The 13,642-nt window shown below is 47.7% G+C and overlaps 1 protein-coding gene across 1 annotated transcript; it reads left to right on the top strand.

Moving 5' to 3' along the window:
- On the top strand, positions 1-4,406 carry cox19 (cytochrome c oxidase assembly factor COX19). Its single transcript, XM_068056882.1, has 3 exons — positions 1-119; positions 1,026-1,137; positions 4,197-4,406. The coding sequence occupies exons 1-3, from the start codon at positions 38-40 to the stop codon at positions 4,288-4,290; spliced, it is 288 nt and encodes a 95-aa protein (XP_067912983.1). The 5' UTR covers positions 1-37; the 3' UTR covers positions 4,291-4,406.
- The last annotated feature ends 9,236 nt before the right edge of the window (positions 4,407-13,642 follow it).

Below are 13,642 nucleotides of genomic sequence, written 5' to 3'. Positions count from 1 at the left end.
TCGACTGGGTGGGCTGACGTCAGCGGAAGCAGGGAAGATGTCGACGGCGATGAATTTCAGTTCCAAGAGTTTCAGCCCGAGGCCGCCGGACAAGGGATCCTTCCCTCTGGACCACCTGGGTGGGCGGCCGCCTGTGGAGCCTGTACACCGGATAAACAGGCCCGGACCCTGCGCCCTTCCCCAGACTCCCCCCCCCCCCCCTCACCCCCCCTCACCCCCCCTCACCCCCCCTCCCTCACCCTCCCTCACCCCCCCCCACCCCTCCCTCACCCCCCCTCCCTCACCCTCCCTCACCCCCCCCCCACCCCTCCCTCACCCCCCGCCCCCTCTCCCCCCGCCCCCTCTCCCCCCCACCACCACCACCCACCCACCCCTCCCTCCCTCACCCCCCCCACTCTCTCCCCCCTCCCCCTCACCCCCCTCCCCCTCACCCCCCCACCCCCCTCCCCCTCACCCCCCCACCCCCCCTCCCCCTCACCCCCCCCACCCCCCCTCCCCCTCACCCCCCCCACCCCCCCTCCCCCTCACCCCCCCACCCCCCCTCCCCCTCACCCCCCCACCCCCACCCCCCTCCCTCTCCCCCCTCCACCCTCCCTCTACCCCCTCACCCCCCCTCCCTCACCCCCCCTCCCTCACCCCCCCTCCCTCACCCCCCCCTCCCTCACCCCCCCCTCCCTCACCCATCATTCCTCCCCCCCCCTCACCACCCATCATTCCTCCCCCCCCCTCACCACCCATCATTCCTCCCCCCCCCCTCACCACCCATCATTCCTCCCCCCCCCTCACCACCCATCATTCCTCCCCCCCCCTCACCACCCATCATTCCTCCCCCCCCTCACCACCCATCATTCCTCCCCCCCCCTCACCACCCATCATTCCTCCCCCCCCCTCACCACCCATCATTCCTCCCCCCCCCCTCACCACCCATCATTCCTCCCTCCTCCCCCTCGCCCCCTCCTCCTGGTGGGATTGGGAAATAAGAAAAGCCTCATTTGTATTTAAAGTTGTTTTTCACAATTTTGCAGGTGAATGTAAAGAATTTAAAGAGAAATTTATGAATTGTCTTCGAGAGAGTAAATTTGACAACTCTCTGTGCAGAGAGCAATCAAAGGAATATCTGGAGTGCAGAATGGAAAGGTACTTACAGCACCAGAACATGAAAACTTCGTAAAGGTCACTTTTTACAAGTGTCATATAAGTTTTAAATAACAAATCTCTTCCTGTAACTAACTCTTTTTATTCCCCACTCTCCTGTTTTCCTGTTTTTCTTTGCTTCTTGCACACGATTTCTTTTATTTCTGTTTTCCCTCACAATCTCTCAATCATTCCCTCAAATATTGAACGCACTTTGGAGTTCTAAAGCAGAATCATGAATGAGTTGGTTACTGACTTTACAATTCTCGTCCTTGTTTTTAAATCCCTCTACGTCCTCACCCCTCCCTATCTCTGTAACCTCCTTTGGCCCTACAACCCTAAAAACATCTTCAATTGGAGCTGGAGTCAGCCATTTAGCCCATCCAGCCTTCACTACTAGTCAGTAAGATCCTGGCTGATCTTCACCCTCCTCTCCACTACTTTCTGATCCCCATTTTCTTCATTCCCTTAGTGCCCCAAAATCTATCGATCTCCGTTTTGAATGTCCTCAATGACGGAGCGTCCACAACACTCTGGTAGAGAATTCCAGATTCACAAGCGTTTGAGTAAAGAAATTTCTCCTCGGCTCAGTCCGAAATGGCCGGCCACTTCTCTTAAGATTATGCCCTTTAATTCTACTCTGTCCAACCAGGGGAAACAGTGTCTACCCTGTCGAGCTTTCCTGGAATCTTGTATCTTTTAATGAGATCACCTTTCATTCTTTTCAACTGCGGAAAGTGTAGGCCTAATTTACGCAACCTTTTATCCCAGGAATCAATCCAGTCAATCTTCATTGCATCCTCTCCAAGGCAACCCTCAGAAATCTTTGTGCTCCTCCAATTCTGGCTTCCAGAGCGTTCCCAATTCTCATTGCTCCCAACATTTGCGGCAGTGGTTTCAGCTGCTTAGGTCCGAAGCTGTGGAATTCCCTCCCTAAACCTCTCTGCCTCGCCACCTCTATGCTCCTTAAAATCTAGCTCTTTGCAAGCTTTTGGTCACCTGTTCTAACATCTTATTTGACTTGGTACCAAATTTTAGTTGATAATTCTCCTGTGAATCACTTTGGGATGTTTTACTACTTTAAAGGTGCTATATAAATGCAAGTTGTTCGAAGTCACTGATGCTTTCACTTATTTCGTGTTGGGTTGAATGCATCTTAAGCTTTCTGTAAAATGGCTTGGAAATTTTCTTGAGTATAAAATAGTCTTGAATCCAAAATGGGGGAAGTTGCCCCTCTGGTGATCTAGTATGTTTCCTGAAACCCAGGTCTCTGGAGGGAGGGCCAATTGGCCAGGATCCCTGCTCCTGATTAGTATCCAGTGGTAGAGAGGATTGGGTTCAGCTCTGATATTCCGATCCCATCAGTTGATTTGTCTGCTGGCAGCCATTATACAGGCTTGAGACATAAGGAACATGTGGCTGAGGTACTCCTCCATAGGTCTCTACCTTTAGGAGAGGAGGGGTAAATGTGTGTGAGCTGAAAGAAAAAAGACAATGTAATAGTTGGGTGATGAGATAAAGCACAAAGTGAGTTTCATTCTGTATTGTAGACAAATTTATTTAGTGATGTGAAAGGGGTAATAGCATTGAGGATTGGTTAATGGACAGAAAATGGACAAGAATAAATGGGACATTTTCATGTTGGCAGGCTGTAACTAGCAGGATACTGGAAGGATCAATACCCCAGCCATTTACAATTTGTATTAACGACTTAGATGCGAGGACTGAGTGTAACGTATGCAAGTTTGTTGAGAGTTAGGTGGGAAAGTAATTGATGAGGACGCAAAGAGGGTGTAGAGGGATGTGGACGGTTTGAGTGTTTGTGCAAGAGCATGGCAGATGGAATACAGTGTGGCGGAGTATGAAGTTATCCACTTGGTAGGGCAAATAAAAAAGCAAAATATTTCTTGAATGGTGAGAAACTGGGCAATATTTGCATTCAGAGGGACGTTGGTGTCCCCTGCAGGTACAACAGCAATTATGAAGGCAAATTGTATGTTAGCTTTTGTTACAAAGTGATTGGAGTATAAAAGTAGTCTTACTACAATTATACAGGGCATTGGTGAGGCCGCACCTGGAGTACTGTGTGCAGTTTAGGTCTCCTTACCTCAGGAAGGACATACTTGTCCGAGAAAGAGTGCATCAAATGTTCACTGCACTGCTCCTGGGATTAGGGGTTTGTTCGGTGAGGAGAGATTGAGTAGAATAGGGCTATATTCCCTGGAGTTTAGAAGAATGAGTGGTGATCTAATTGAAACATATAAAGTTCTTAAGGGATTTGACAGGGTAGATGTTAAGAGGCTACTTCCCCTGTCAGGGAGAAACTAGAACACGAGGTCTTGGTCACAGAATAAGGGGTCAGTCATTTCAGACTGCGATGAGAAATTTCTTAACTTAAAGGATTGTGAATCTTTGGAATTCTTTACCCCAAAGAGCTGCGGATGCTTCAGTTGTTGAGGATATGCAAGATGGAAGTTGATAGATTTTTGGGTACTAAGGGAATTAAGTGATAGTGTGGGGAAAGTGGAGTTGGGCTAGATCAGCCATGATCTTGTTGAATGGCAGAGCAGGCTCGAGGGGCAGATTGGCTTACTCCAGCTCCTTTTTTTAGGCTCTTATTTTCTTATTTGTCTAAACATTGGTGGTCATTTTGAACTCCAGTGGTCTTTGAGAGTGATAACAGGTTCCTTGTGAATCCTACCTTGAGATTCAGTTTGTCCACATGGGATCTTTTGCGTTCACCTGAGAGGGCAGATAGTGCCTTGGTTTAACATCTCATCTGAAAGATGGGGTCGCAGTTTAACGTCTCATCCGAAATCCGACAGCGCAGCACTCCCTCAGTACTGCGCTGGGTGTGTCAACCTAGATTTTGTGCTCAAGTCTCTGGAGTAGGTCTTGAACCCACAACCTTCTGACTCAGGCTACCCACTGAACCACAGCTGGCACATAAATCATTAAGCTGCCTTTTCAGTGCATTTGTCAGAAGACAGCTACATACGCACACATCATCCAACATTGGTCATCCAACACTGCATGCGTTTGATAATTCTTCTGTTCTACAGGCAGCTGATGACAAAAGAACCACTAGAGAAACTGGGATTCAAAGATATCCTCGATAGTAATGCAGCAGAAAAACGGCAGCAGATGAAAACTTAACAGGAGAACAGCACTTTGTATCTACGAACTAAAGAGGCCTTTGATGGACAAATTTTCATATCAAATCTGTATATATTGTAAAAGTTATGTTTCTGTGTAATAAATGTGAATAAGTACTTAGCAGAACGAGTGGTTCACTTCCGTTTAACTGTAGTATGCTTTCCCCCCTCCCTCTGATGACATTTCTGTGCATTCCTTAAACTCTTGTCTTACTTATGGCCTACTGGTACATTCAGCAGAAAATTATTCATTAGCTGCCTTCCCCTTGCCAGTGTTTTGTGAATATCCTGGATGCACTCTATTTGGTGCAGTACATGGTCTTTAGTGCATTGCGTGATTCAATCACATGTTTTTTAGATTTAGAGATACAGCACTGAAACAGGCCCTTCGGCCCACCGAGTCTGTGCCGACCATTAACCACCCATTTATACTAATCCTACACTAATCCCATATTCCTACCACATCCTCACCTGTCCCTTTATTTCCCTACCACCTACCTATACTAGGGGCAATTTATAATGGCCAATTTACCTATCAACCTGCAAGTCTTTGGCTGTGGGAGGAAACCGGAGCACCCGGGGGAAACCCACACGGTCACATGGAGAACTTGCAAACCCAGGCAGTACCCAGAATTGAACCCGGGTCGCTGGAGCTGTGAGGCTGCGGTGCTAAGCACTGTGCCACAAGCATTTTTTGTAAATGCACATTTTTAAAAATTCTATTAGAACAAAACCCCTCACGCCTGCCTCTACTTAGTAATTCTAACAGTCTGGTCTGTATACTGACCGCTGATTATATAGTACAATGCAGACACCTCTGGTGGGTCTGTGCTGCTGGTGAGGCAAGACATATGGTGATGGTGGTGTCTGATGGTTATACGCACAGAATCTTATCTATGTCAGGCTGCTGCTGTGGGACAGCTCTCCCTTTTTGGTACAAGCCCTCACGTTAACGAGGAGAACTTTGAAGGGTCTGAATCTTTAGGGGGGGGGGGGCGGGGGTCTGTTCTGTTTTATTTTTAATTAAGCATTTTGTAGCAGTTTGCTATAACTTGGCACATGGCTTGCTGGGCCATTTCAGAGGGCACTTAAGAGCCAACTGCATTGCTATGCATCTGGAATCACATATAGGCCAGGCCAGGTAAGGACAGCAGATTTCCTTCCCTAAAGGGAGGTTAGTTAGGTTTTTATGACAATCCAATAGTTCCATGGTAACCATTACTGTTGTGAGCTTTTTATAATTCTAAACTTTTAACAATTTGAATTTAAATTCAGTTAATTGAATAACTGCCATGGTGGAATTTGAACTCATTATTAGCCCAGGCCCCTGCATTAATAGCCCAGGAACATAACCATTATGCTACCATACGTACCATGGTTATGTTGTTTATTTGGACTTTCAAAAGGCGTTTAGTAAGTCCCACACGATGGAATTATTAGAAAAATTAAAGTTGTAGGATTAAAGGGACAGTGGCAACATGGATACGAAATTGGCTCAGGGACAGAAATGAGAGAGTAGCAGTGAACGGTTGTTTTTCAAACTGGAGGGAAGTATACAGTGCTGTTCACCAGGGGTGGGTATTAGGATCACTGCTATTTTGATCTATTAATGACTCGGAATTGGGTATACAGAGCATAATTTCAAAGTTTACAGGTGACGCGACACTTAAATGTAATAAACACTGAGGAGGTTGGTAGCAGACTTCAGAAGGATATAGGCAGGCTGGTGAAATGGGCAGACGCATGGCAAATGAAACTGAATGCACATGTGAACTGATACATTTTGGTGGGAGGAATGAGGAGAGTCAATATGAACTGATTGGTACAATTTTAAAGAAGGTGCAGGAAGTGAGCGACCTGGGGGTTATATGTACACAAATCTTTGGAGGTGGCAGGACAAGTGGGGAAGGCTGTTTAAAAAAGCATAGGGGATCCTTGGTTTTATTAAGAGAAGCATAGAGTAGAAAAGGGAGGGCGTTATATTACACCAGTAAATAAAACACTGACCGGAATTTTACCTGCACCTTGGGAGCTGGCTAGGAGGTCGGGGGGCTGGTTGTAAAATCATGTAGGATGGTGGGGGCACCGTGCCTGTCACCTACCCACTTCCGCTGGTATTTTGCCAGCAGCTGATGGGCACTTCATCTGAGGAGGCAGCCCAGCAATACCTGATGGCCTCCTTGCAGGGTGGGTGGGGGTGGTTGGGGGACCCTCCTAATCAGGCACCCCATATTGTATCCCCCAGCAGTACGAGTGGCCCCTGCTGAAGCATTGCCCTACCCTCTCATTCGATGCCTCCCCTCCTCGCTGGGGCCTGGCCTATTGGGCACTGAGAGCCCTGACCTCAATTACCTGTTCCCAGACCGGGGTCCATTGTGGATATTCCCACTGGGTGCAGTCCCAGCAGTGGCCACGCTCCCGGTGGCGCTGGTGGGACTGAACAGCTGTTGGCCCTCTGACAGACCCACAGCTCTTGGAGGCGGGACATCCTGTGTCTGAAGGGCCGAAGTCATGACGACAGGCAATTAATTGTCTGAGCCACGCAAAATAGCAGTATGGCTTCTAGGGCTGGCTGAGCAGGCTCACTCCTGGCTTTCCATCCAGTGGGCTAGGTCACTGACTCATTGTTAAATACCAGCCACTGCCTCAGCCTCATCTGGAGTATTCAATTCTGCACACCACAATTTAGGAAGAAGAGATTTTTGCTTTCAATCATTTTGTTTCCAAACAATACACCTTTCTGTTAGCCTGGCCTTTTTTGGGGGAATTTGGTCAAAGGATTCCCTTTGACCTTTATTGATGCATCGGCCCTTTTAAGCTGGTCGGGTTATAACTTGTTGCCTCGATCTCTATGTTTCATCCCAAAACCTCAAACAAAATAGTGACTCAGAAAATCAAACACATTTAGTGATGGAGTCACCATGGACAATGAGAATGTGCCTGAAATGGACAATACAGCTGACATAGTACAGTTTAGTGGTTGAGGAATAAATATTGACCAGGACACTGAGGAGAACTCCCCTGCTCCTCTTCAAAATAGTGGCCTTTTTAATATCATTTACACCCATCTGAAAGGGCAGACGGGGTCTCAGTTTAATTTCTCATCTGAAAGATAGCACCTTGGACAGTGCAGCACTCCCTCAGTGAGCTCACGAGCTCAGCTTTCTGGAGTGGAACTTGAACCTACAGCCTTCTGGCTTAGAGACAAGAGAGCTACCCGCTGAGACACAGCTGACAAATAGTGCAGATTGGAAGAAGGAAATGATTTCTGTGGTGTACAGAAGGTAAAAGGAAAACCTGGGGATGTGCAAAGGTGTCGCTTTCAGAGTGAAATAAATGGTCCAGAGAAAACAAACATGTTTGAGACTCACTGTCGCTGAACAATGTAGCTGTCAAGGACTTTGAGCTTATTTACAGAACAGAACGAGACTATTTGCCTTACCGTGTCTATTCTTGTTATCAATTCATAGAATGGTACAGCACAGATCGAGACCATTCGGTCCATCAATTCAGCACCGATTCTTTCCAAGAGTCCACTTAGTCCAACTCCCCTGCTCTTTCCCCACATCCCTGCAATTTTTTTCTCCTCAATATTTATTCCTCAACCACTATCCAATTCTATTCAGAAGGTTAATGTTGAATCTGTATCGACCGGCCGATCAGGCAGTGTATTCCATGTGTCCTCATGTCACCTCTGGTTCATTTGTCAATCACCTTAAAACTGTGCCCTCTCGTTATCGATCCTGCAACCATTGGAAACAGTTTTCTTACTAACTTATCCTTAAGAGGAGAATTCCTGCTACTAGGAACTTAAGGATGATTTATTGAGCATTCATTTAAAGAATCCCTGAATAATCATGAAGGTGGCTAATTATAAACTGTAATACAACACCAAAGGTATTTGACCTGAACTCAAGAAGAAATTGTGACATTGTGAAGATCATTGTTCAGTGGAATTTTTGGACAAAACCCTTTCAAAAGGGTATTAAGGAGACAGTTTAGAGAATAGTGAGAAAATCTGCTATTGTATTGTATTGTCTGGCCTAAGATCCACAAACAGGACTGCCCTGGTAGACCCATCGTTTCAGCCTGTTCCTGCCCCACTGAACTGATTTCTTCCCATGTCGACTCTATATTTTTTCTCCCCTTGTGCAGTCCCTTCCCACCTACATCCGTGAATCTTCTGGTCTCCTCTGTCACTTTAACAATTTCCAGTTTCCTGGCCCTAACTGCCTCCTCTTCACCATCGATGTCCAATCCCTCTACACCTCCATCTCCCACCAAGACAGTCTGAGGGCTCTCCGCTTCTTCCTAAAACAGAGGCCCAACCAGTCTCCATCCACCACCCTTCTCTACCTGGCTGTATTTGATCTCACATTGAACTACTTCTCCTTCAACTCCACTTGCATACTCCAAATAAAAGGTGTTGCTATGGGTATCCGCATGGGTCCTAGTTATGCCTGCATTGTTGTGGGATATGTGGAACATTCCTTGTTCCAGTCTTACTCAGGCCCCCTCCCTCACCTTTTGTTCTGGCACATTGAAGACTGTATCTGTGCCGTTTCCTGCTCGTGCTCTGAACTGGAAAATGTCATCAAGTTTGCTTTGAATTTCCACCTTTCAACTTCACATGATCCATCTCTGACTCTTTCCTTCTTGACTTCTCTGTCTCCATTTCTGGGGATCGGCTATCAACAAATGTTCATTATAAGCCCACTGACTCCCACAGCTACCTCAATTACACTTCCTTCCACCCTGCCTCCAGTAAGGACCCCATTCCTTTCTCCCAGTTTCTCTGTTTCCATCGCATCTGCTATGATGCAACCTCCCACACCAGCGCTTCTGATATGCCTTTCATTTTCCTCAACCGAGGAATCCCCCCATTGAGGTTGACAAGGTCCTCAACTGTGTCTGCCGCATTTCGCTCACTTCTGCTCGCACCCTTTCCCCTCCCAGAACCATGTTAGGACTCCCCTTGTCCTCACCCACCCCACCAACCTCCATATTGATTGGATCATCCTCTACCATTCCCGCCAACTCCAGCGTGATGCCACCACCAAACACATCGTCCCCACCCATCCCCCTTCAGCATTCCGAAGGGACTGATCCTTCCGCATCACACTGCTCCACTCCTCAATAACCCCCAACAACCCCTCCCCTTCTCACGGTACCTTTCCAGCAAGCACAGGAAATGCAACACCTGCCTTTTTACCTCCTCTCTGCTCACCATCCAAGGCCCTAAACACTCCATCCAGGTGAAACAGCGATTTACTTGTATTTCTTTCAATTTCGTATACTGTATTCGCTGCTCACAATGCAGTTTGCACTATATTGTGGGGACCAAACGTACTCTGGTGACTGCTTTGCGAACATCTCCATTCAGTCTGCAAGCGTGACCCCGAGCCTCTGGTCTCCCGTCATTTTAATTCTCCACCTTGCTCTTATGCTGATCTCACTCTCCTCGGCCTCCTGCTGCGTTCCAATGAAACTCATTGCAAGTTCCAGGAACAGCACCTCATCTTTTGATTAGGCACATTACAGCCTTCGGAAATCAACATGGAGTTTAACAATTTCAGATTGTAACCTCTGACCCCATTTTGATTCCTTTTTCTTTGCAGGTTTCGGTTTTACTCTTGTTTTTCTCTTGTTTTTGCTTTTTGGATGGCAGCTGTTCATCATTCTGCCCCTCACACCTCCTCTCGACACATCTTTTGTTTCTTTACTTTTCCCATTACCACTCCCTTTGTTCCTGCACCACCAACTCTTCTGTCCTGTCTTTTTCCCTATCATAGACCATCCGTTTTGATTTTTCACCCTCCTCCCTTTCACTTGCTTAAAACCTAGTACATTTCTAACTTTTCCCAGTTCTCATGAAAAGGTTATTGTCCTGAAACATTGGCTGGAATTTTACATTGGGGCAGTGGCCCCACCCACTGATTTAAAAGTCGGGGTCGAGCCTGGCTCTCCTGGGCCTGTGTGCCACGCAGAGATTTTACATGACCCAGGCCCTTAATCGGCATCTGTGACATTGGGGACTTCAGGAGGAGGCCGAGATGGAGCATCCACTCGGCACTTCTGGCTGAAGATTGGTGCAAATGCTTCAGCCTTATTTTTTTCACTGATGTGCTGGGCTCCCCCATCATTGAGGATGAGAATATTTGTGGATCCGCCTCCTCTTGTTAGTTGTTTAATTGTCCACCACCATTCACGACTGCATTCACATACATGCACAGTAAACATACTTTAGACCTGTTGGATCCCATTAGTTGCACAAAGAGAAACGAAGTCCGACTGTAGCTTTAAGAAGCTTTATTGCAGTACTTAATTGTTACATCTTCAGAAAACTTAACAATGAACTGAACTAAAACTGAAAGCAACACATGCACTGAACTAACACTGAACTAACTCCCCACCCCCCCGAACTGAACTCTTCGCGCCAAATCAAGCCTTATTATAGTTATTCATACAAATCAGTAACACCTACTCTTTGTTCCCAATTGGTCTACAAACTTCTGCAGTTTCTTGGTGTCGGGGCCTGATTGGGGTACTGCCTTGTCAATTTGTCTTAACTTCTTACTCCAGTTTCCCATCCCCTTATCTCCTTGTGAACCTTTAGACTGATTGCTGTACAATCTTTTGGGCCTCCTTATCTCGAGAGACAATGGATACGCGCCTGGAGGTGGTCAGTGGTTTGTGAAGCAGCGCCTGGAGTGGCTATAAAGGCCAATTCTAGAGTGACAGGCTCTTCCACAGGTGCTGCAGAGAAATTTGTTTGTTGGGGCTGTTGCACAGTTGGCTCTCCCCTTGCGTCTCTGTCTTTTTTCCTGCCAACTACTAAGTCTCTTCGACTCGCCACATTTTAGCCCCGGCTTTATGGCTGCCCGCCAGCTCTGGCGAACGCTGGCAACTGACTCCCACGACTTGTGATCAATGTCACAGGATTTCATGTCGCGTTTGCAGACGTCTTTAAAGCGGAGACATGGACGGCCGGTGGGTCTGATACCAGTGGCGAACTCGCTGTACAATGTGTCTTTGGGGATCCTGCCATCTTCCATGCGGCTCACATGGCCAAGCCATCTCAAGCGCCGCTGACTCAGTAGTGTGTACAAGCTGGGGATGTTGGCCGCCTCGAGGACTTCTGTGTTGGAGATACGGTCCTGCCACCTGATGCCAAGTATTCTCCGGAGGCAGCGAAGATGGAATAAATTGAGACGTCGATCTTGGCTGACATACGTTGTCCAGGCCTCGCTGCCATAGAGCAAGGTACTGAGGACACAGGCCTGATACACTCAGAATTTTGTGTTCCGTGTCAGTGCGCCATTTTCCCACACTCTCTTGGCCAGTCTGGACATAGCAGTGGAAGCCTTTCCCATGCGCTTGTTGATTTCTGCATCTAGAGACAGGTTACTGGTGATAGTTGAGCCTAGGTAGGTGAACTCTTGAACCACTTCCAGAGCGTGGTCGCCAGTATTGATGGATGGAGCATTTCTGACATCCTGCCCCATGATGTTTGTTTTCTTGAGGCTGATGGTTAGGCCAAATTCATTGCAGGCAGCCGCATACCTGTCGATGAGACTCTGCAGGCACTCTTCAGTGTGAGATGTTAAAGCAGCATCGTCAGCAAAGAGGAGTTCCCTGATGAGAACTTTCCGTACTTTGGACTTCGCTCTTAGACGGGCAAGGTTGAACAACCTGCCCCCTGATCTTGTGTGGAGGAAAATTCCTTCTTCAGAGGACTTGAACGCATGTGAAAGCAGCAGGGAGAAGAAAATCCCAAAAAGTGTGGGTGTGAGAACACAGCCCTGTTTCACGCCACTCAGGATAGGAAAGGGCTCTGAGGAGGAGCCACCATGTTGAATTGTGCTTTTCATATTGTCATGGAATGAGGTGATGATACTTAGTAGCTTTGGTGGGCATCCAATCTTTTCTAGTAGTCTGAAGAGACCATGTCTGCTAACGAGGTCAAAGGCTTTGGTGAGATCAATGAAAGCAATGTAGAGGGGCATCTGTTGTTTGCGGCATTTCTCCTGTATCTGACGAAGGGAGAACAGCATGTCGACGGTCGATCTCTCTGCACGATAGCCACACTGTGCCACAGCGTAGACGCGCTCGGCCAGCTTCTGGAGCCTGTTTAGAGCGACTCGAGCAAAGACTTTCCCCACTATGCTGAGCAGGGAGATTCCACGGTAGTTGCTGCAGTCACTGCGGTCACCTTTGTTTTTATAGAGGGTGATGATATTGGCATCGCGCATGTCCTGAGGTACTGCTCCCTCGTCCCAGCACAGGCATAGCAGTTCATGTAATGCTGAGAGTATAGCAGGCTTGGCACTCTTGATTATTTCAGGGGTAATGCTGTCCTTCCCAGGAGCTTTTCCGCTGGCTAGAGAATCAATGGCATCACTGAGTTCTGATTTGGTTGGCTGTATGTCCAGCTCATCCATGACTGGTAGAGGCTGGGCTGCATTGAGGGCAGTCTCAGTGACAGCATTCTCCCTGGAGTACAGTTCTAGGTGGTGCTCAACCCAGCGGTCCATTTGTTTGTGTTGGTCAGTGATTATGTCCCCTGATTTAGATTTGAGGGGGGCGATCTTCTTGATGGTTGGCCCAAGAGCTCTCTTCATGCCATCATACATTCCTCTGATGTTTCTGGTGTCTGAGGCCAGCCGAATATGACTGCATAGGTGTTGCCAGTAGTCGTTTGCGCAGCGCCTGGCTGTTCTTTGTGCAGAGCTTCTGGCTGCTTTAAGTGCTGCGGATGTTAAATCGCTGGGGGCTTTCTTGTAGTTCAACAGTGCAATGCGCTTAGCGGCTATGACAGGTTCCAGCTCTTCATTATGAGATTGAAACCAGTCTGCATTTCTCTTCGCACTTTTGCCTTAGGTGGTCAAAGCTGACTCATAGATGGCGTCTCTGATGTGGACCCACTTGGTCTCAGCATCCCCTGTGGGAGTGTTTTGAAGGGCTGTTACAAGTGAATTTAGAAATTTTTGTAACAGCTGTGGGTGAGAAATTCTGCTAGTGTTGATGCGCGGGTGGCCCTTCTGCTTGGAATGATGCAACGTCTTTGGTCTGAGTCTAACCTTGCGGCACACCAGGGAGTGGTCGGTGTCGCAGTCCGCACTGTGGAAGCTGCGTGTGATTTGAACACTGTTTAAGGAGGCTCGCCTTGTGACAATGAGGTCTAGCTGGTGCCAACGACGCGAGCTTGGGTGCCTCCATGAAACCTGGTGACAGGGTTTAGTGTGAAAGAACGAGTTGGTGATGCAGAGGTTATGATAGGTACACAACTCAAGCAGTCTCTGCCCGTTCTCATTCATCCTTCCAATGCCATAGCGCCCAAGGCAGGAGGGCCA

The sequence above is a fragment of the Heterodontus francisci genome, chromosome 24 (genome assembly GCF_036365525.1).
Source record: "Heterodontus francisci isolate sHetFra1 chromosome 24, sHetFra1.hap1, whole genome shotgun sequence".
NCBI classification, from domain to species: domain Eukaryota; kingdom Metazoa; phylum Chordata; class Chondrichthyes; order Heterodontiformes; family Heterodontidae; genus Heterodontus; species Heterodontus francisci.
The sequence above is the reverse complement of the archived record's forward strand: the minus strand, read 5'-3'. Positions and strand labels throughout refer to the sequence as shown.

Bases quoted from the DNA above. Each gene is read 5' to 3' on its own strand.
- cox19 (XM_068056882.1), top strand. From the start codon at position 38: ATGTCGACGGCGATGAATTTCAGTTCCAAGAGTTTCAGCCCGAGGCCG. The intron at 120-1,025 runs GTGGGCGGCCGC...ACAATTTTGCAG, and splicing joins CTTCCCTCTGGACCACCTGG to GTGAATGTAAAGAATTTAAA. The intron at 1,138-4,196 runs GTACTTACAGCA...TCTGTTCTACAG, and splicing joins CTGGAGTGCAGAATGGAAAG to GCAGCTGATGACAAAAGAAC.